The sequence below is a fragment of the Pituophis catenifer genome, unplaced genomic scaffold (genome assembly GCF_029215685.1).
Source record: "Pituophis catenifer annectens isolate HBS135680 unplaced genomic scaffold, rPitCat1.0.hap2 SCAF_2, whole genome shotgun sequence".
Classification (NCBI taxonomy): Eukaryota; Metazoa; Chordata; class Lepidosauria; order Squamata; family Colubridae; genus Pituophis; species Pituophis catenifer.
Genome location: NW_027256882.1, coordinates 128,792,602 through 128,816,423, shown reverse-complemented (window position 1 = coordinate 128,816,423; position 23,822 = coordinate 128,792,602). Strand labels below are relative to the sequence as shown.

Sequence of the window (23,822 nt, the reverse complement as noted above, 5' to 3'; positions counted from 1 at the left end):
AATAAATTGATAGCGGAAGACAATTCAAGAAGAAATCGTTCTAGCAATCACACAGAACACAAACCTTATAGGAAAGTAGCTTTCCAAGAAAAATATAATGAAACATTTAAATGTCACAATTGTGGATCCAGGGAACACAATAGAAGAGATTGTCCCAAAATTTCAAAAGAAAGACATAGGTCAGAATATAGGAACAAATACAATTATAGACAGTCTTCCATAGATAGACATAGATATAGAAGCCCACCAAATTACAAAGAGAATAGAGGGGGCAGAGATAATTCAAAGGATAGAAAATCTGGTTCACTGAATGGATTAAATAAACAAGACAACACTAAAATACAGCAAAATGAGAACAATAATTGGCTTATTGATTCTGGAGCAACTAATCACACCACTAATAACAAAAATATATTGTCTTCATTTACAGAAGACAAATTTGTAATAAAGGTAGCTAACCAAGAAAAGGTTCAAGTATTAGGTAGAGGGAATGTAACCCTGCCTGGTCTAGGAAAAATAGAGGGGGTATTGTTAATACCTGAAATACCTCATAACATACTAAGTGCCATAAAACTAAGTAGAGACTCTGACATTAATATAGTTTTTTCAAAGGGAAAAGCGACTTTGGAGAAAAATAAAATAAATATAGGCACTGTGATGATTAAAGGAGGCCTACCTTATCTGATAACAAAGGAAAAATGGTTACATAACATTGATTCAAATATGGAAGATTGTATTGAAGCAGATGATGAAAATATTAGTAACAGTGACAATGATGAATGTAAAATATCTCATGACCACGTAGATACACACAATGAAAAAAAACCAAAAATAGGTAAGCCAATTCATGATGAGTGTGCTCACATCTTACATAGGAAGTTGGGACATGCCAGTTTTCCTGTAGTACAAAAAATGACTGAACACGCAGAAGGTGTCAAAATAAAAAATTGTGAAAACTATTTGGAATGCTCAGTATGTAAATCTACAAAACTAAAAACTAGTCCCAGGCCAAGAAAATCTACTAGGTCAACTAACAAAATTTTTGATTTAGTACACATGGACTTAGTTGGCCCATTAACTCCATCAATCACTTATAGGAAACGTTACTTCCTGACAATAGTAGACGATTATAGCCGCTATGGGTTTGTTTATACATTAAAACACAAAGATGAAACCTTTCAAAAATTTAAGGAATTTTACAAACGCATAGAAACACAACACAATATCAGAATAAAACAAATTATGACAGATAGGGGATGTGAATTCATGTCTAAAGAATTCTCCCAATGGTTAAAAGATAGAGGGATGCTACATTACACGTCTAGTCCATTTTCCGCGTTCCAGAACGGAATTGTAGAAAGGAAGAATTCCACATTACAAACCATGATTAGATGCACATTGGAAGATGCTGGCTTAAGCAAACAATTCTGGTCAGAAGCCTTACATTATTCAAATTACACACAAAATAGAACCTGGTCCAGTATTGTAAATAAGACACCATATGAAGTAATGTATAATAGGAAACCAAAATTAGCACACATGCACATATTTGGAGTCACTGCAGACGTACACATACCTAAGCAGTTGAGAAGAAAGGGAGAAAACGTATCCAGAAGACTCAGATTTATGGGATATGAGACTGGCACTAAAGGGTACAGATTCATTGATAACAATAACAAATTTATAGTATCCAGAACAGCTGTGTTCCATGAACAGGCCAACTGGTCTAAATTACATCTTAATGAAATATTTCCAAATAAATACAAAGATACAGAATCTCATGAGAAAGGGACCATAGAAAAACAAAATATCAACAAATATAAAAACAAAACCAAAACTTGGACAAATAGCCAACACAAAATAAAGACAGACGCACTAACAAAAAAGGAAGCAAGATATTTGCATGACAACAATAGTAAACCTGAAAGAACCATTAGGAACAACAGAAATCAAATGCCAAATAAATATAAGGATTACATAATGCATATGGATGGTGAGCCAATAACACCTAACACATATGAGGAAGTGTTAAAACTCCCTCGTGAAGAAAAAGAAAAATGGGAATTAGCTATGAAGAAAGAGATGGAAAGTTTACAAGGATTAAATGTATTTACACCTGCAATTGCACCTAAAGATAAAACAATTATTGGTACCAGGTGGATATATAAAATTAAGAACTTAGAAGGAGGCAATACTCTATACAAAGCTAGATTAGTTGCACAAGGTTATGCACAAAAATATCCGGAGGACTATACTGACACGTATTCCCCCACAGTAAGAACAGAGAGTGTCAAAACAGCTCTAGTGGTAGCATCAGCACTCAATCTTGATGTATTTCAATATGACATACAGACTGCGTATCTACACGCAAAACTAGATAAGGAAATATACGTAAGAGCACCTCACAGTCAATACACAAACAAAAATGAAATTTGGCTGTTGAACAAGAGTTTATACGGGTTAAAACAATCTGGTAAACGATGGTATGATTGTTTAGTAAAAGTACTTAAAACAATGGACTTCAATGCTACCACTGCTGATAACTGTTTCTTTGTCAAAAAGGGTGATGATTACATTGAATTTGTATTGATTTATGTAGATGACATATTATATATAGGAAAACACAAAGAGAGAAGAGAAATTTTTGTAAATAAGCTAAATGAACATTTCTCGTTGAAATCTCTAGGTAAAGTGAACAAATATCTTGGTGTCCAAATTAATAAAACTAGAAGAGGATTCAAACTTACTCAGAGAGATAAGATCATAGAACTTTTAAATAAATGCAATTTAAACAATGCCAAACCTTGTGATACTCCTATGCAAACTGATTTTCTTAGAAATACTGATGAATCTTCCCCTGAATTCAAGGATAACACATTTTATAGATCAATCATAGGTTCACTTCTTTATATATCTAATTGGACTAGACCAGATATCGCCTTACCACTCAATTTATTATCCAGACATGTCAGCAAACCAACAATGTATCACTGGGAAGCTGTTAAAAGAATTTTAAGATATCTGAAAAGTACACTAGACTTTTGTTTAATATTAGAACCCAATGATAATAAAGAACCAAAGCTTGCATGTTACGCAGATGCGGACTGGGCTGGAGACACCTCATGCAGAAAAAGTACATCTGGTTATATTTTTCTCTTAAATGACTGTCCAGTTTACTGGTACACCGGTAAACAAGAACTAGTGGCCACTTCAACGACAGAAGCGGAATATGTTTGTTTATCCAAAGCTGCAAATAACCTTGTATGGTTTAATGATTTAATTTCAGATGTTTGGAAAAAACCTGCTTTGCCTTTTGTTATGCATGAAGACAATAAAGCAGCCATTGAAATATCTAGATCTGATGCCATTGGACAAAGGTCCAGGCATATAGATATAAAATTTAAACATGTGAGACAATTATCTCAGGATGGATTTATTAAAGCAGTGCATTGTGATACTTCAGAACAATTAGCTGACATATTGACAAAGCCTTTACCTTCTAAGCAGCACAAATATTTGACTTCTAAATTGTATGTCTTGTATTGTCCTGAATCTGAGTGTAATTGGTGTTGTATAACGAATCGGCATTTAGAGGGGGATTTGTCAGATGTAAATGCCTTATTCTCTAATGTGTAAATAGTATATGAATGGGGTATCAGGGGTTAACTTATTCTTCACTTCTTAATGTATTCATAATTTACCACTCCCACTCATAGCTCCACCCATTGTATATATAAGGAGCTACCAACACCCTTTTCTTCGCTTCTATCTGTGAATATTCAGTGAATATAGAATGCCTATTGTAAATAAAAGGAAGTATATTTAAACCTTTAACTCTTACTAATATTATTGAGTCTGATCCTGAAAATATTGCAACAGGTTTTTTGGGCAAAACCCAGAGTAAAATCATTAACTGAATCAAACTTTACTAAATTAACTTGATTTCCTGGGTTCACACAACACAGGGTTAAAAATTAAGCAACACAATTATAATTCTCTATGTGAAAATAAGCATAAAATATCCTCCCTTTCATAAAAACCTACCACAGTCTTCTTGTAGGATGCACTATATAGAGAGGGAGCCTGGCAATAAAGTTAAGCAATTTGATAGAATAGATTAAGACAGCTGTCTAAAATTTGGAATAATCTCAACCAGTGGTGAAATCCAAATTTTTTTACTACCAGTTCTGTGGGCGTAGCTTGGTAGGCGTGGTGTGGCTTGGTGGGTGTGGCTTGGTGGGCGTGGCAGGGGAAGGATATTGCAAAATCTCCATTCCCTCCCCACTCCAGGGGAAGGATACTGCAAAATCTCAATTCTCACTCCACTGTGGGACCAGCCAGAGGTGGTATTTGCTGGTTCTCCGAACTGCTCAAAATTTCCACTACCGGTTCTCCAGAATCTGTCAGAACCTGCTGGATTTCACGCCTGATCTCAACCTTTTTATCAAGAGATTTCTTAGATCTTCCACTCTCAATCCTGGTCCAGCTCCAGTAAAAGAGTTCTGCAAAGTCCACTTGCAGTCTGTCTCTGTGTCTGTCTGTCTGTCTGTCTGTCTGTCTCTCTCTCTCTCTCTCTCTCTCTCACACACACACACACACACACACACACACAGAGAGAGAGAGAGAGAGAGAGAGAGAGAGAGAGAGAGAGAGAGAGAGAGGAAGAAATAGAATAGCTAAAATACCCTAGCAAAAAAGATAACAAATTAAAGTCACACAGAAGGGCCATCATACTGTACATGCCACACAGATTTATTTTTCTTTTCAAAAATATACTCAGAGGTCAGTGAGCAGGACAGTTAGCAATATATTACACATTCACTCAACCCCATAGGAAATTATTTATTCAGCATCTGTCAGTGCATATGGAGATTATCAAAATTGCACAAACCCTATTTTTTTTTGTTTCTGAAATGCAACCCATTTTTATAAAATTTTATCTTGTAAAATCAAGACTATGACACAAATCGATTTAAATCCATGTATTCATTTCCTTATTGCTTGCTTTATATTATAAATAGCTTGCATGCAGTAGTCCATTCATTTATTGCAATGCAAAGGGGAAAAAAGAAAAGGAAAAGAGTAGAGGGGAAAAAAACCATTGAAGTAGTTCCTCTTAGAATTATAAAAGGCCAAAAAGCAATTACTGCAGACATTAATCCCATTTGATTTCCAACTACAGTTCTGCAATAAAGCTAATAATTTACTGGGAAAGCAAGCAGTCAGCCTGCCGATAAGGTGGTGTCTCCTGCCAACTGGTTTATTCCAGAAGTTTAATTAAACTTGTAGACATTTTGGAAAGGAAAAGCAGCTCACAAACTGTAGCTCTTGTGCAAGTTAAATGATGGACATTTTACCAAACTGCAGTGGCAGAGTTACCTCTCACATCTTTTAGGTGCAAATGACATTTTGAAGATTTCTGTCAAATTTGTGGAAAAAGAAATCAAGTAGATGACTTCAACCAATTTCTGTTTGGGAAGGAAAAAATCTTTTCAAAATCAAAATCCATCTGTCACAGCAGTATTATAGAAAAATCCCAATGGGAGTTTTTTTTCTCAAGCTTTTTTATTTGGAATTGATGAAAAAGAAAACTGTAATGTCCTGGAAAGAAATTTGCACAAGGAAAGAGAAAACATTCCCACACATTTCTTGGTGACCAACTGACTGAATGAGCACAGTACCATCATCTGTGAAAGTTTAATTTTCTCCTGATGTTAGATAATTTCTAAAGTAACTTTTCTTTCATCAAACTGAATGAGACCTAATAGAAGAGAAGGCAGAATTTCTATTCTAATCATTCCATAGTATTGAACACAAAAGATGCAGCTTACAAACCCACAACTGGTTATATGGGCTTTTTTCACAGAAATAACATCTGGAACACTTCATCAATGCAAAGGAGAAGGACATTCAGTATCCCAATTCAAAATGTAGATGGGTCTAAAAGAGGTAGAGTTAGAAAAAATGGCACCCTGAAATATCGATTGTCTACTTATTAGTCACAATAGAATAAACCTATTCAAGTGTCACTAATTTAGTTCAAGGGTCACTAAATATGAGTAAACTACTATTCACGTGAAATGCAACAATAACTTTTCTACTATTCCAGAATTGGATTCTGTGGTTTGAATCCATCGATGGCAAACCAGTGGCTCATTGGTTTGTATTAACCCCCCCTTTTTTAAAAAAAAACAAAACCTTGTTCAAATTCAGATCAGCTGAGAAATGAAGCTGATATTGCCCTGCTTGAGAATTCTGGGAAATGTTTCAACGTAACTGGAAGATACCAAGTAGGAAATGCTGTCTTATTTGAACTTGATATTTTATTACAACTTTATCAGTGGAGAAGGTTGTTTGGAGAGGTGAAACTTTCTCCTTTGCTGGAAGTCCCATAGACTGAGTCTTCTATTCTGAGAATCCCCATAGACACTTTTGCAGGATTCTTTAAGAGTAAATCCGATACTCATTGTTGAACAGGAATTCTAGTAGGCACCTATTCTCATTTTGCTATTCTATAGGCTTTTGGTTTGTTTTGGGTGCTTTTATGTAAGGCTTAGATAAGTTGGGACATCAGAGCAGTGGTGAAATGTAAAATTTATTACTACTGGTTCTGTGGGCATGGCTTGGTGGGGGGGGGTAATGTGACTCGGTGGGTATGGCCAACTTTTTTTTTGTACTTTTAAAACCATTTTTTTTTTGTTTAAAAAATGCTTTTAAAAACCTGTGCCAATCAGGCGACTCAGCTGGGATCGTCAGAGGCTTTTAAAAGCATTTTTTCTAAAACCTCTTCAGCCGAAGAGGTTGTAGAAAAAATGCTTTTAAAAGCCTCTGACGATCCCAGCTGAGCTGCACGATCATCAGAGGCTTTTTTTTTTTACTTTTAAAATCATTTTTTCGGCTGAAGAGGTTGTAGAAAAATGCTTTTAAAAATAAAGAAAAAAGCCTCTGATGATTGCACGGCTCAGCTGGGCATGGGGGGGGGTCAGGGATCTTTGCTACCGGTTCTCCAATCCACCCACCTCCATTGCTATCGGGTTGGGCGATCCAGTCCGAACCAGGAGCATTTCACCCCTGCATCAGAGGTAGAAAAAGTATGCTGAAGGTATCTGGAATTGGTGGAAATAGCACTATAATAGTGGTTATGACTAACAATACTAGGCTAACAGTACTTTTAATAGTATTTTTATTTAATTTACTTATTTAATAGTATTTAAAAAGATGAAAACTAAAAAAAGAAAAAAATAGACAATGAGAAATAGAAAGAAAAATAGAGAAGAATGACTATATAAGATTATAGTAAAGAAAAAGAAATGAAGTATATAAATAAAAGATTGTTGCCTTCATCACAAACATGTTTAATAACATATCACCTCGTAAAATAAAACTAATGATATCTTCTTTCCATAACTTATCTCTTATCTATAAACAAATCCTTAAAATGTTGCCTTTTAGTCTCGATGTCAGCAAATATCCATTAAGGATTACCAAACCTTGATCAAATAAGACAACTTTATATTTCTTCCTTTTAACAATCTTGGTCTTTAGTCTTTTCAAGTAATATTCTAAAACTTGATCTCTTTTCGTTTGCCTTTGTCTCTTCTCACAAAATTCTTGAAAGTATTAATAAGTCCCTTTTGTAAGTCCACTATAGAAAAGTTATTCAAGTCATTCTTTTGGTTATTGTTCATATGATCTTTTTATCACGATATCAAGATATCAGCCAATTTCATTTGTATGTCCAATATAGCATCTTTTTGCATATCGTTTTTGCAGGCTCTCATTTCTAAATCCATTTTCAGATCAGTGTCATCCTTGCCTGATAATATTTATTCTTCTTTCATAACATCTTTTAAACACAATATCTGTAATGACAGATACTTTTATAGTTCACTTCTGGATCCATTCTTCACAAATATCTTTCAATGTGCCCAATTTTAAAACATTTTGCTAAATTCTGTATTACTAAGTCAAATTAAATGTTCTTCTCATTTAATTATAATCTTTACTTCCTTCAGGTACCTTCTAGTTCCAACCTTCAAGTCTCATCCTATCATTTATTTAAAGAGAATTCAAAACAAAAACATTTTTTTCTAGGAAAGCATTTTTATAATTAATTCCAAAATATTAATTCAAATCCACTTTGATCCTTAGTCCATTTGTAACTTTCCAAAATCAGAGTTCTAATCACCATTTAGTTGCTTATTCCAAAAGATTTTTTAAAATAATTTTTGTACTTAAAATTTACTTTCTAAGGATTGAAGGAAACTCACCAAGTGCTGTAAAACTTGTTGATAAAAAAGTTACTACTATCTGATACGCAAGTAAAAAGCAATTTCCAAAAACAATTACAATAGGAAGTATGCAAACCTAGTGTCCTTTTGAAAGTGCCAATCATGGTTTGAACAAAAAGATGGCTATTCCTTCATCTCCTTGACAGAGACTGCTATCTTGAGGCCTCCTTGAATAGAGAACTGTATGGAGCACTTACAGGTTATCTCAAGCTCTCTTCTTACTCAGAGTAGAATTACAAAGAGATGTCTGGCTCTTCATTCCATCATAGCTGTAGGCTCCTCTTTAATAGATCCATTTCCAGTTTGCCATTTCTTCCCTAGGTGTCAATTTAAAATCTTTCTAAGGAAGGTATCTGTTGAAACAAATCAAGATTTGATCTATCGACAAGATTAGGCAAAACATTATAGTATGAAAGTGCCCATTTCAAGAACTCCTGTGAAAAGATCCCAAGAGGACCTTGATATAAATGGCTGCCTATTTGTAATTTTATGGATAATAACAATGTACCTCAAAAACATGGAAATGACTCAGAAAAATAGCCTCTTGACCATGTTTCTGATAAGTGATTTACATTAGACTTTCAAAATCCACAAGCTAATTCAACAAACCCCTATAGAGTTCAAAATAGTTTGTCATCATTATTAGCTGTGGATATGAGTCAAAGGCAGAACAAAGTTCATGCTTCTTTGTTCCTATAGTCCCCAGGAGATGCTTTGGTCCTTCAGCTTGTGACAAAGGTATATGTGCACTTTGGGACTCCCTATTAACACTTTCATTTTATAATGGGCTGTGTCTGACATCATGGGACTTTATGCTAACTGATCACCCCATTTTTGTCTGATACTTAAAAGATCAAATACTTTTGGCATTGAAATCTTTCCATCTCTGGATCTCATGAAGCCGGTATACCTGGAAAACCAAAATAATGCAAGTAAATTCATACTTGGGATCACTATATTTTGTATATTTATTTTCTTTAGGCATTGTTTGACCATTGGATTATTTGAGTAATCTCAGATAATTTTAGAAATCTTAGACAATAGGTATTATTTATTAGATTCTTGAGTATCATGAAATGATGGATTCCTTTCACTGTAATAGGATTGTATATCTTGATGTGAATTGACATTCCCAAACATTTTATTTTGAAATATCTCCAATTATCAGTGACTCTGTAGATTAAAAAATTTAAAATCCTATAGATTTGTAGCATAATTTTTCTCAGAAAAGTTTTTCTTTGCATAGCACACACAGTGTTGATTTAAACAGGTTTTACCAAGAATAAAGCAATTTGATTTTATTATTCATAAAGCAAAGGTGCAGATCTTAAGATTTCTGATAAACCCTAAAATCCTTTCAAAAATTCTCATCAATCTGTATATTTTAAGTGTCAGCAGGAGGAAAATATTTTATATGTACAGGTAGGAGTAATCATATTAACCAGATGTAATTATCTTAAGTCCAATTCATTTTTCTCCTGGTTTATCATTAAAAGTTACACGGTATTCCATAGTAGCTCCTGTTGAACTATTATCTGTAAAGGAAGAAACACAATGAGTCAAAAACCTATATTAATAAAGTTCCTCCTTCTCTATTAGCAATTGTGGAGAGGAAGTGCAATGAAAAGAAAGAAAAGTAATTCTATTCACAAAGCAATGAGTTTATCCGTTTTCCCTATCCAGGACAGAACTCTAGGAATTATGGTGCATATGGTTATAATGAAATATACAATTCTAGAAATTAACAATAAAGAATCCTAAAATACATTTGAACATTAGATTTTTATATCAAACTAATTGGAGCTGCATTTTGATAACCTGTGCTTTTTCTGATCACCCACTTCAAAAAGGATATGGCAGAAAGTGGGAGAAAAGACACTGAAAGCAAAGCAATTGAGTGAAAATAGTGATACTATTATTATTATTACTATTATTCTTTAGGTGATAAGATAGGGAGTAATTTTGTTCTCAATATGGAGAAAATAGCTAGAAGCCAGTTTTGTCTTCTTCTACATGGTAGACTTTGAAAATTCCTTATGATATCCATGAACAGGATGTTCAAGATAAATAAAAGAATAACTGCATACCATGCATTCTAATATATTACATTTTCCTAACAGGCTTCCCCTTCCCCGCCAGCATGGCCAAGTTTTCTTGGGATGATTAGACTTGATGTCCTATCCTCTAGAAGATAGGGATGGTTGCTTTAAAGTAGAGACCATAATCTTTCAGGCTGATCCAATGAAGATAACATTTTTTATTCCCTCAGGATGAGCGAGAGGGATAAGGCACTTAGATGGCTTCAATGTATAAAGGAAGACTAGAAGGACTAGGGGAGACATGATAGAAGTGTTCCAATATTTCATGGGCTGCCACAAAGAAGCGGGAGTCAAGCTATTCTCCAAGGTAGGACAAGAAGCAATGGGTGGAAACTAATCAAGGGGAGAAGCAACCTAGAACTAAGGAGAAATTTCCTGACAGTTACAACAATTAATCAGTGGAACAACTTGCCTCCAGAAGTTGTGAATGCTCCGACATTGGAAGTTTTTAAGAAGAGATTGGATAACCATTTGTCTGAAGTGGTGTAGGGTTTCCTGCTTAAGCAGGGAGTTGGACTAGAAGACTTCCAAGGTCCCTTCCAACCCTGTTATTCTATTTCTAGAATCTGAGTCTTGTCCTGAGAACCTATGTCTGCCTCCAGCACTTTAACATCATACCACAGTAGCTCTTCTTATATTAATTTAGAACTAAGCAGAAATTTCTTGACAGAACAATTAATTAGTAGAATGACTTGCCTCTAGAAGTCGTGGGGGCTCCAACATGGAATTTTTTCAGAAGAACAACTATCTGTCTGAAATGGTATTTGTTCCATGCTTGGACTTTACTAAGACTTCTAATGGAGCCTTCTGATTTGGACACCTAGGCAGATCTTTGGTCTGTTCTAGAAAGGATTTTATCATTTCCTATACTCTAGCTGTCATTGCCTCATTTCTAGAATTGAGCAGTACAGATAAATGTCTGGATGTTTTGACTGCATTTTCTATTTTCTATTAGTTCCAGTCAGCATAATCAGACATGTGGAGGGGAGGGGAGAGAGGTTGAGGTGGTATTGGAGATGTGCAAATATAATACACATTGTAATACACAATCGGATACACATCAGATTGGCTTTCTGTAGTGTAGATCTTCAGGAAAAAAGCCATGGAAATCTCTAGGAAGGAGAGAAAAATATCTCTCTTTCTGACTGAATTTATTCTAAGCCATTAAACAAAATGGCTTCCCTCTCCCACAGTTGGCTGTTCTCAGGATGTAACAAACTTTCCCATTGTGCATGTTATTTCAAGGGAAAGTAGCTCATCCTTTGCTATTGCAATTCACAAAATAATCGCTAGGATGCCTCTCCATTTTCTGTATTCATGCAGAGAGTACAAGACATGTGAGAAGCAAAAAGCAGAATATGTAAAGAGGCAATTTGAAAAAGATCTCCTGCAAATCAAGAGAGCCCACATTGTTTATTTTGCTAATACATGGAGATCAGATCCTTATTTGGATTTAGAAATGGTTCTACCGGTATTTTACATATATCTCACCAAATACACAAAGAGTGCTTGTTTAGAAGTAGAAGGTAATAGATAAAATAGATAAATTAACTTCAGGCATGAGTAAGCAATTAAGTGACTGGGCTTATATTATAAAGCAAAAACATTTCTTGTTGCAATACACTGAAGCACCTTTAGATGTCTCTCTGCTTATGTGGTTTTTGTGCAAAAAAGGTGGGGAGGAAGGAGGAAGAAATTGTTTGTCTGCAGCTGTTTCCTTAAATAAACTATCTTGTTGCTTGGATTGTGAGAGAAATCAACATCAGCAAGCAATTGCCCAGCCAATGTTTCTGGTTACAAAGTGATTGTGCAAAGATGATGCATAGCTAGACTGATAGGGAAAAGCTGGCTTGTGGACAAAATTACATCTGGAAGGCAAGAGGTAGAATTTCCTCTACATTACACCATTGTTATGCCAGATCTTGAATGTTTAGTATAAACAAAATATCATGGTGAGGATGAACCTGTTTTGGCAGGGAAAGGTCTGTCTATTTTTCTTTCTGTAAGCCAGGGAGTTGTGACTTATTTCAGAGAGATACCAGGCAGCTACCATTCTATGCAACTGTACTGAGAAAAAAATAAAATTATATTTAAGGCAGCGCTTCCCAACCTAGGCAACTTTCAGCCAGATGGACTGCAATTCCCAGAATTTTTAGCAAAGCTAGCTAAGGAATTCTGAGAGTTGAAGTCCGCCTTTCTTAAAGTTACTATGATTTTTTTAAAGTTCCTATGTGTGGGAGGCATCTATTTGTTAGAAGATGCTTGACACTCATTCTAGAGTCATCCCTGGACAAAACACTTTATAATAGGTGACCTAAGCAATGTATCAATGTTCAAAATGACTGAATAATGAGGGGAGGGATATGACTTTGCTCTAACTCTTCTTCTTGCAGGGTTTGCCTGGCTGGCACACGTGATGGAGTGGTGCAATCAGAGCTCCGTGGCTGAGTTTGTCCTACTGGGCCTGGCAGAGGGGACTATGACCGAAACTATGCTTTTTGTTCTCTTTTTGGTCATATACTTAGTTACCCTACTCGGCAACTGCACAATGGTGATATTAATTGGGATTGAACATCGTTTACACACACCAATGTATTTCTTTCTCCTCCATTTGTCCCTGCTGGACCTTTGCTATTCCTCAGTTACAATCCCACAGATGTTGGCACATCTTCTCTCCAGGCATAAAGCTATATCCTTTGTCCGGTGTGCCTTCCAGATGTATATTTTCCTGGTGTTTGGTATGGCAGAATGTGTTTTGTTGGGTCTCATGGCCTATGACCGCTACGTGGCAATTTGCCATCCTTTACACTATACCACCATCATGAACTGGCACTTCTGTCGTTGGACTGCAGGAGCTGCTTGGTTGAGTGGGTTCCTCAATTCCCTCATTGTCAACGCTTTTGCTCTGCGCCTGCCATACTGTACCAAAAATCGCATCAATCAGTTCTTCTGTGAGGTACCGGCTGTGATCAAGCTGGCATCTGCTGACTGCTCAGAGGCAGAGATAGTTGTGTTTGTCTTTGGCTCCATTCTTCTGCTGCTGCCTTTCATCCTCATCGCTGCCTCTTATGCCCGTATTGGGATTGCCATCTTGCGCATTCACTCAGCTGACGGCCAACGCCGTGCCATCTCGACCTGTGGCTCGCACCTCCTGGTTGTGAGTCTTTTCTACGGCACAGCACTCTTTGCCTACATGAGGCCCACCTCGGTCAGTTCTGCCACAGGCCAGGATAAGGCTGTGTCTGTGTTCTACACCGTGGTCACCCCCATGATGAATCCCCTCATCTACAGCCTTAGAAACAAGGAGGTGAAGGGTGCTCTGAGGAAATTATTAAGCAAGAAAACCACCTCTCCAAAGACCTGACTCTGGGCCTGTCTTCAGTTCTATTCAAAAACGGAGGCTCAGAGTAAGCATCATATCTGTACTGAGCCAGGAAAACAGAAAGTTTGATTGGTAAAGGAAAGGATCTTTGAAAGTTCTTGTAAAGATTCCTCTTTAGCCTTTTATATATATTTAGAAATCCAGACCAAGCAATTTTGGATCTCTAAGAGGCTTACTAGTCAGTTTATTAGTACTGTATTTACTGGAAAGAAAGACTAGATTTTCTTTTTTCCCAGAAAAGTTATCTGCAAAATTAGTAAATCTCTGAGAAAAGGGCACCAGCGGAAGCAGATGAGATTTCGATATCTAAATTTTCCTTTTCAAGAGAACATTCAAGATGGGTTTCCCCTTGGCCAAAAATGATATTTTCTTCTTATTCAATCCTTCCTCATGGCCTTTGTGAATTTGTCCTGTTTCAATAATACCTACTGTATATACATAACACAAGCCATCACATTTAGTGTCTAAAGGACCTTTTGGCCAATTTATGTTACACTTTGTGTAACTGAGGAGAGTGAGAATGTGCTTTGAGCAAGTTACAATTAGCTGAAAATCTATGTCCTAGACTAGAGAAATAACACAGCATAGGCACATATATTCCAACTCAGCTTTAACTTATTGTTGAGCTTCCTATAGGTAGAATAATAAAGAATAGCATACTGTGGGTTATTTTAATAGCATTTATGGTAATCCATTTTTATACATGTTTTCTGCTATTGTCTTATAACCCACCAAAAAATGTGTAAAAGAGTTTTAATTCCTTGTATTTAGAACCTGTAATGGTCCATATGTTTATTTAATAGTTATTTATTAATATTTAATAGTTTATTTAATATTTAAATATGTTTAAAAAGAAACATATTTAAAATACGTGGCTTGTTTCTAAAGCCCCTTTTTTGCATAATAATAATAATAAACTTTATTATCATTGTACATATATACAACAAATGCAAGTAAACATAAGCCGTATTTTCAATGGAGTTTTGGCAGTGGGGTTTTTCCATAGTTGTCCATAGCAGTTTGCAATTCATGAATTCGCACGGTGATGTTTCCCTTCCTTTTTAATTGTTTGTTATGAAAAACTTTCCAAGCTTTAATTTCTACATAACAGATTTGTTTCTTGATTAGTTTCTGTATGTCAACACCAAGTTCAGGAAAAAATAATTACATGATGGTCAGGAAAAGCTGTGAATTGCGTTTTTGGCACAGCAAAATGTTTGATTACACAGTGAGTTGACCATAAGCTTTTCCAGATCAGAACAGCTCTGCAGCTCACCCAGAGTAATTTATTTCTTTATTTATCTATTTATTAAGCACTTTTCCATTCCCCTGCAAACAAAAAGACTTTTGGTAGCTTATATAGTTTATAGTAAAACAACTTGGAACATCCACAATAAAGTTCAAAATTAGTCAAAAGTATCATAACTTGCCATTAAACCATGCCAAATGAAAGAATAATAAAGAATAAATAAACCATGCCAACCGAAAGAATAATAAAGGTAATTACTAAAAAAATGCAGATGGCATAATCAGGCATAATTCAAAGAAGTTTCTCTGAAAAACTGTCTTCAGACGTTTTTGAAAGTTCAACAAAAAAGGGACTAGTTTGAGAATTTTTCTAATATTGCATTGACATCAACACACACACAAAGAAGAGAGGATCAATCTAGTCTCCAAAGCACCTGAAGGCAGGAATGGAAATTTATCAAGGAGAGAACCAACCTGAAACTAAGGAGAAATTTCCAGACAGCAAGAACAATTAATCAGTGGAACAACTTGTTTCCAGAAGTTGTGGGTGCTCCAACATTGGAGATTTTTTAATTAGAGAGAGGATTTGTCTGAAATGGTATAGGGTTTCCTGCTTGAGCAGAGGTTGGATTAGAAGACCTCCAAGGTCCCTTCCAACTCTGTTATTTTGATATCTTTTTGCTTCAGTCCTGTGAACTTCCTGGAAGTGTGGAATTTGTACTGTTTTCTCTGTCATTGTTCAAATTGGTCAGACTGGGTGGAATGGAGGGCTGCATAGGTCAAAACCAGCATCTTAAATGTACCTGGAAACCAATGAGCAGCCAATGTAGGGTCTGCAAAGCCATAGTGACATGTTCCGAATGCTGAGAGCCAGAACATTTTAAAAAAGAGCTGCCTCAACAAAATGAATTCCAATTTTCTTAATATTGTGCATTTCACGCTGAAATCTTCAGCATTGTTCACGCTGAACTCAAGTGAAACAAATATTTCTTTTGTGTTTGTGAAATCATATTATAAAGAAGTTTAATATATTGATTATAATTAAATCCTTTCATTCAGATACAGGGGAGAGTTAAATTATACAAGATTAGTTCCCCTTAAAGTAAGTGTAAAGAAACATGGAGTTTAATGTAGTGCCTCCCTTCTTCTTGTGAACATGTACATTCTGAAAGTCCTCTGTTTGAGGAAATCGAGTTTGAAAACATTGGCACAGCTAGAGGTATATGAAAATCATTCTCCAGAATATAGCAATTCATCATATCCAGACTACTGCCAGTCGCAGGAAGCTTCAGTATTGCCCTACTTTGCATTTAGTAAGTGAAAGTAATCCTTGTAGAGACATACAAAATTAAGAACTTTTAAGTTTCGTTCTTTCTATTGAAATGCATAGGCAACAACCCTCTTATGCAGCGTCCTATGCAAAGACAACTAATGGTACCTTGGCATAAGCTATAAGGGCCTCATAGAATTGGTAGCTCTGGAGTCAAGCTTATACTAAAAATATGAAAATACAGCTTTGATGGAGTGGAAGACAGGGGGATGAAAAATAGGAGCCAGAACCCAGCACTATTCTCATAACATACAGGTATTTTCTGGTCTGCTAATTCTTTTTCATACATAGATCCCCAGGCTTGCATGCTACTTATAGTCAGATTGGAGTATCCTTTCTAACTGGAAATTAATGTATGATATCCCTTTTAAGTGACTGTCTGCCTGACAATATTTTGATAGATAAATGGATGGATAAGGTGCTAGAATATAGATAGATAATGTGTAGATAGAGATAGCTAGCTAGCTAGCTAGCTAGCTAGATGATAGATAGATAGATAGATAGATAGATAGATAGATAGATAGATAGATAGATAGATAGATGATAGATAGATAGATAGATAGATAGATAGATAGATAGATAGATAGATGTATTTCAGCAGATTCTGACCAGTTCTGGAGAACCGGTTGTGGAAATTTTGAGTAGTTTGGAGAACCAGTAAATACCACCTCTGACTGGCCCCATCCCCATCTATTCTCTGCCTCCTGAGTCCCAGTTGATCGGGAAGAAATGGAGATTTTGCAGTAACCTTCCCCTGGAGTGGGGAAGGAATGGAGATTTTACAGTACCCTTCCCTGCCACGCCCACCAAGCCACACCCACAGAACTGGTAGTAAAAAATTTTGAATCCCACCACTGGATGGATGGATGGATGGATAGATAGATAGATAGATAGATAGATAGATAGATAGATAGATAGATAGATAGATAGATAGATATTGCAGTACATTGGGGCACCTTTAGATGTCTCCCCAAGTATGTTATTCTGATGTCTGTGTCATTCTCAGTTATTCTCTGCAGTGGTTTTAAGTAAACAATATTTTTTCTTAGTGATTTTGATAGAAGTCAATAACCTTCCGGTGAGGCAAACTTTCTTGGCCAGGGAAATTGTGCAAATGGATGGGAGAATCCAGGGAAGGGGAAAGTGCTTGGGGTTGTAAATCTATGAACAATCCTTTTAGCAGAACACCTTTCTCAGTAAGTTCTTTCTCTCTCAACTGCTTTTTCTTTTTCTATCGTCATTTTTCCAGGCTGATCCTCTTTGCCTATGTTGAAAACTGCATAGCCGTCACAATGAACAGGCACCAGGAAAACGGCTGTTGCTTTTCCTTCCCTAGTAGTGCTATCTTCCCCCAGTTGATGGATTGATAAACATTATTAGGCAGGATAGTTAAACAGCTGCTGCTCTTTTCATCCACAGTCAAGAAAGGAAAGGAATCTTGTTTGAAAACAAGATTCAATGGCCACATGTGTACGTGATGTGTGAGCACACATTCAGCTTCTTAGATGATTATAAAGCCATTATGTGATTAAAGCTGCTTCCAGTATTGTATCTGAGTTTTCATTCCCACAGGATCTATGCAGGCGTACTCTCAGCCATCATAGGAAAGGCATGCATCCATCTTCTGAATGGAAGGATGGGACATTCAGGACAGATGCAATTTTTCCCCTTCATTTCAACAGAAAATGACATGCACGGAGAACCGTGATTATTAGTCATGATGGCTATGTGTCACTTTTCACATACTGTAAAAGATAATATACTTCTCAACACCACTTGCTAAGGTGTATAAGGCAAAAGGTACTAGTGGGCTGATATTCTGGCTTCCGGCTTGATCACCATGACAAAACTGATGCTGAACCAGATGAGTTATATTGGACTGGTCTAGCAGAACATTTTGTTCTGTTCTGGAATGTGTTCTGTCTGAATGGGTTGGTTAGAAATCCAGAAGTTAATTGCATTTAATAAGTATGCTTGCAATGTTTTGGGGAAAATTTTTAGGAAAGGCTCAGTGATTGAGTATGCCATTTATTTAATTAGAGTTTGGTATCCAGTGTTGATGAAAAGAAAAAGAAGCTACCTTCCCGTCAATTATTTTCACTGGATGCTTCTGCCTTTATACTAGGGTTTTTTCAGCACATTATTTCATCCCTCATACAGGTAGTCCTCAACTTACAACAGTTCATTTAGTGGCCATTCAAGGTTACACCAGCACTGAAAAAAGTGACTTATGACCATTTTTCACAGTTATGACCTTTGCAGCATCCACATGATCAAAATTCAGATGCTTGGCAACTGGTTCATATTTATGACCGTTGCTGTGATCTTCCCAAGGTTTGTGACCTTCTGACAAGCAAAATCAAGGGGAAACCAGATTCACTTAACAACTGGGTTACTAACTTATCAGCTGCAGTGATTCACTTAACAACTGTGGCAAGAAAGGTTGTAAAATGGGGCAAAACTCACTTAACAAATGTTTATGTTAACAACATAAATTCTGGGCTCAAATGTGGTTGTAAGTCGAAGACTACCTGTATTTTTATCTACACAGACCTGCTGGAAATGGTTCTTAGAATCTTAGGGTTGGTATCAACAACATGTCACCCAGATCTTTTCCCTCTCTATCTCTCTTTCAGATCATGAGAACACTGAAAAAGGGACTAGGAAATTTAATCCTTTTCTGGATTCAGCAATTGATTTAATATGGGTGAGAAATATAATCCATCATGTTATTCTTTTTTTAAAAAAAAAAATTGTCTGGTCCTTTGGTTTATTTGTTGTCATATATGACTTAGACTTTATTAGTTCTTTTTCTTTCAGATTAATCATATACCTTGTTGTAGCTAATGCAACCTATGTTTGTTGAACTAATTATCCACTTATCCATCATTTTATTTTCTATTATCCTTTGTGTTTTTTCTGTATGAACATGAAACTATAAACATCTTTAGTGTATAGCCATTGCATCTATCTTTCTAAAGTGTCATATAAAGATATGAGTAAAATTATTGCAAAATAAGGATTGCATTTCTTTTTCCAGTGATATGCTGCAGTAGTCAGAAATCAACAAAATGTGCAAATGGCCAAAATGATTATGATCTGACAGGAAACAAGACAAAGTAAAAAGTGTATGTGTCTCAGGTTTCCTAATATTGCTCCACTGGTACAGGAACAAGCTCTCGGAAGTAGTTTTGCCATTTCTATGGTAGGCAGGACTCTAATTTGAGTAGGTGAAGAGGTTTGCTCCGGAGTATCAGCTTCTAGCAGAAGGGATGTTGGAGGGGACAACAAAATGTTTATGATGTTTTCTCATGCAAAATGGTCATTAACATTACTGCTAATATAAACTAAAGCTAGAAAGAAAAAAGAACTGGGGGAAAAAAACAGATTGAACAAACATCTGACGTACATTTTGTCCTTAATGGATGAGGTAGAATATAAATATGCAACCTTCTAAGAGATGAGGATAGCCATTCTGATTTATTATTCCTCCTGATTATCACTGCAGTTGTTTCTATCAAGAAATGGGACATTTCTGATGAAAAGACAATAATTTAAGGCAAAGTCACTTTCTCTCATCTTACGTGCGCCCACAAAGAATTCTGAAAACTGAATCGAATCTATAGGAATTTCCCCAGTTCTCCAATAATGAAAGATAACTGAAGTTTAGCACACTTCTTAAGCACAGTGGGACATCAAGCCATCCTGTAGCGAGGTTTGAAAAGATTTCAGAATAGAACATGCTGCGCTGCGTAGTTTCTACATCCGTGGCAAACCAAGAATTAATTGCAGGATTTGTATTATACACAGAAGCAGATTGCTAACATTATTCCCCAATTGCAAAAATTACTGCAATATGAAATTTTATCAAAAATAGAAAAGGGAAAATAACTGAAAATGGGGGAGGGGTACTAGAAAAGGGCTAATTTGCCCTAGCCACCTCTAACTTGCTGTCCTTTTGGTATTATGAGATTACAAATTCCCTCTAGCAATACATCTGGAGGGCATTACCTTTCAGAACATCATTCTGATCACTCTCTCCCCCACATTGTCTACAAAGCTATTCCAGACCTATTAAGAAATAGAATTTATTTGCTTCTTGTGAAAAAATACATACTGCTACCAAACAAGACATTTATCCAGCTAGTAATCATCCTTCCTTCCTTCCTTCCTTCCTTCCTTCCTTCCTTCCTTCCTTCCTTCCTTCCTTCCTTCCTTCCTTCCTTCCTTCCCTCCCTCCCTCCCTCCCTCCCTCCCTCCCTCCTTTCCTCTCCACTTTCATGGACTTTATTTGATAAACAAAAAGATAAAATACATGTAGGGGATATCCAGTTTGGAGATGCAGGAGCGTGATATCTGAACACAGACTTGAAATCTTTTCTCACACTGACATCATAGAATAGTTTGCCAACCTCAATCTAACCCCATATCCCAGCCATGATTTATGTATTCTTAGGGTAATGTTTCCATACCGTAAAACATCTACCGATTTCAAACCACAAAAAGAGCCCAGAGAATTGGGACAAGGCATTGTGCAGCTCTTTTTATTGCACAGCAAGAATCAAATTCCACCAAACATCACTAGTGAAGAAAGGTTTTTACACTTGTAAAAAGACGATACAGTAAAAAGATGACATGAAAAAAGTTCAGTCCTCAAGCACACCCATCGTAATTTGAACATTTGAAGTTAAGTGCCAAATTCAGTTTAGGTTAATATGGACCTCCAATTATTTCAGAGATCCAGCTAAACATGCTGGGGGAAGATTTTGCAAATCAAGTACAATCCCCCCCCTCCAACATTTATTATAGAGTTTACACTGTGCCTTGAAAACAGACAGATATGATTTTTTTGAAGCAGAACTCGCAGTGATGTCTTCTTTTCCATATCAGTGTCATCTGGCATGATAAATTCACCAACATTTCCAGAAGCTCAGTCTAGTTAATCCTATACATACTTATTTGAAAGTAAAACCCATTTAAAGCAATAATTCAGATTATATCTGTTTGCCAGTTTGCTACACTTGTCTCATAAATCTGGGAACATACAATATTTCCTCTAAACTACATTTGGGACGACATCTAGATGTTAGAACACTGATTATACAACTTGCTTTGTATGAATTTTTAATGCATTTCAGTACATCAGAAATAGGATTTTAAGAGTAATATATAAAACTCTTTTACTATATCTCACAGATCAATGGTTTCTTTGACATTCTGTGCCTCATTTGTTGATCCAGGCTGTGGAACTGCAAAAAGGGCGTGGCATCTGAGGCATATAGCAGTAAGAATAAAATACAATAGAGTCCTTTTACCCCGAGCTTTGGTGAGCTTTGAACCATGAACTTTTCTTTACTGAATTCTGAAATCCATTAGAGGTTCTTTTCTGAAGCTAGAACACATGATGTTACCTAGTTTGGGTAATGAAACATTTGCAAGAAAACAACCAAGATCAGAGAGCGCTAAGGACTCCTTATTTTAACCTTGAGTTACAAATATTCTCCTTTATTGTCTTCACCTCTTCTCCCAAACCCCTGGAGAAGTAATCTGGGCACAGGTTCCCCCCCCCCCCCGCCTTCCTTTATAGTCAAATCACTATTTTCTCTGCACTGTACACTGGTAATGGAAAGGGCAGTCCTGCAACCTGGCTCAGGAAGAGAAGCTTAAATCCTAAGCGGTTTTATCTTATGGTAAGAAGACCTTGGACATTTTTGGTAAAGTTTGATGATTTAATGATTTTGTCCTCCTATCCAAATAATACAGGTTGCTTTAACTGTCACTCACAGCAAAAATTACAGAACTCTTAATCTAAGGCCAAGAAAGGCATGAAGAAGATTGAGCTATTAAACACTTCATAATTATTTCCTTTGTTTATTTCACCTTTGCCTGCAGCCAAAAGTATAAAACCCAGTTGGTGAGATTTGCTTGCCAGATAATAATTACCTGCTCAAAGGATCCCTTGGCACCTGAAAGTTAAAATATGAAAGTTTTCTTAATTACTTGCTAGAAGGGAACTTTTGTCGGTGCCTCTCTGGGCATTATTAAAAGCGCGTGGTGGTTTGGGAAGTGAAACTTCATTCTGAATTATAAAACTTCACTTCTAATAAGAAAGGTCTACTGAAATTACCCAGAGCTGAAACCTCTAAAGACATTTTAAGGAAAAAAGGACAGATCAAAACAAGACAAAACAAAACACAAAAGTTTTCCTTGCTCAGTATTTAGCTTCATCAAAATGTATGAATAATCATGGAAGTACTTTTTCTCTTCTATCCTTTTTGAAATATTTAGCACTTTCTCAATATTATTAACTACTGGTATACACATCAAATATACCAGCTGTAAGTTTTCAATATAATGCCATCACCTAGTCAAGATAAAATGCCATGGTGCAGAGGAATTAACTGTAAATGTGCTAGACTCACTAAAGAAAAACAAGGACTTTTCTGCATTATAACCTTAAACTGCCTGACTCACATGCATAAACTGACTAAGAGCCAGTTTGGTCTAATGGTTAAGGCAGCGGGCTAAAAATCAGAAGACTCTCAGTTCAAGCCCCGCTTTAGGAATGAAAGCCAACTGGATGACTTTGGGCCAGTCACTCTCTCTCAGCTCAACTTATCTCACAGGATTGCTGTTGTGAGGAAAGGAGTAGGAGGAAGGAGTATTAGATATGCTCACCATCCTGAATTATTTATAAATATAATAAAGGTGGGATTTAAAAAAAAATTAAAAAAAAAATAAAGCTGGTTTCCTCCAGTTTGGTCACAAGGGTATCTGATATAAACCATGCTTACTATGAGTCCCTTCCTGCTTCTCATCTGTCTGGCCCATGTCAAGAAATCAAGCATTAGCCCCCCCTTTTTTTTCTCCAGCAGGCAGAGCTGTAGTAATCAGAAAGAAAGAAAGAAAGAAAGAAAGAAAGAAAGAAAGAAAGAAAGAAAGAAAGAAAGAGAAAGAAAGAAAGAAAGAAAAAAGAAGGAAGGAAGGAAGGAAGGAAGGAAGGAAGGAAGGAAGGAAGGAAGGAAGGAAGGAAGGAAGGAAGGAAGGAAAGATTGGTTTTTACTGGACCATTGATGAAATGAATAAATCAGTACAAAAAAAACACAGGTTCCCTGAGAGGTCCCTTCAGAAGTGGATTGGTAGCTTGGCACAAATGGTCATGGAAGGCAGTATCAATGAGCAGATGAAAAGAAGGGTTCTTGTAATAGTATGTGGTAGCCAATAGAAATGGAACCATGTGCCAACAATGAAATGAAGTCAACAGATGAAGTTGATAGCACAAGTCGGAAACCACTACTTTTGATGCACAGCAGGGAAAGACAGGCAGATGGGCTGGTGTGGATAGAGGATGCTATCAACATATCTGATATTAGCAGATCCTCAAGATGAATTGCAAATGAATTGTAAGTCCCACTAGAATCAGTGGAATTTTCTTCTGAGGATACCTGCATGGGATTATGCTATCAATCACT

At 36.3% G+C, this 23,822-nt stretch overlaps 1 protein-coding gene across 1 annotated transcript; it reads left to right on the top strand.

Moving 5' to 3' along the window:
- Positions 1-12,806: 12,806 nt before the first annotated feature.
- LOC139310248 (olfactory receptor 2D2-like) lies at positions 12,807-13,754 on the top strand. Its single transcript, XM_070934408.1, has one exon. The coding sequence runs from the start codon at positions 12,807-12,809 to the stop codon at positions 13,752-13,754; it is 948 nt and encodes a 315-aa protein (XP_070790509.1).
- The last annotated feature ends 10,068 nt before the right edge of the window (positions 13,755-23,822 follow it).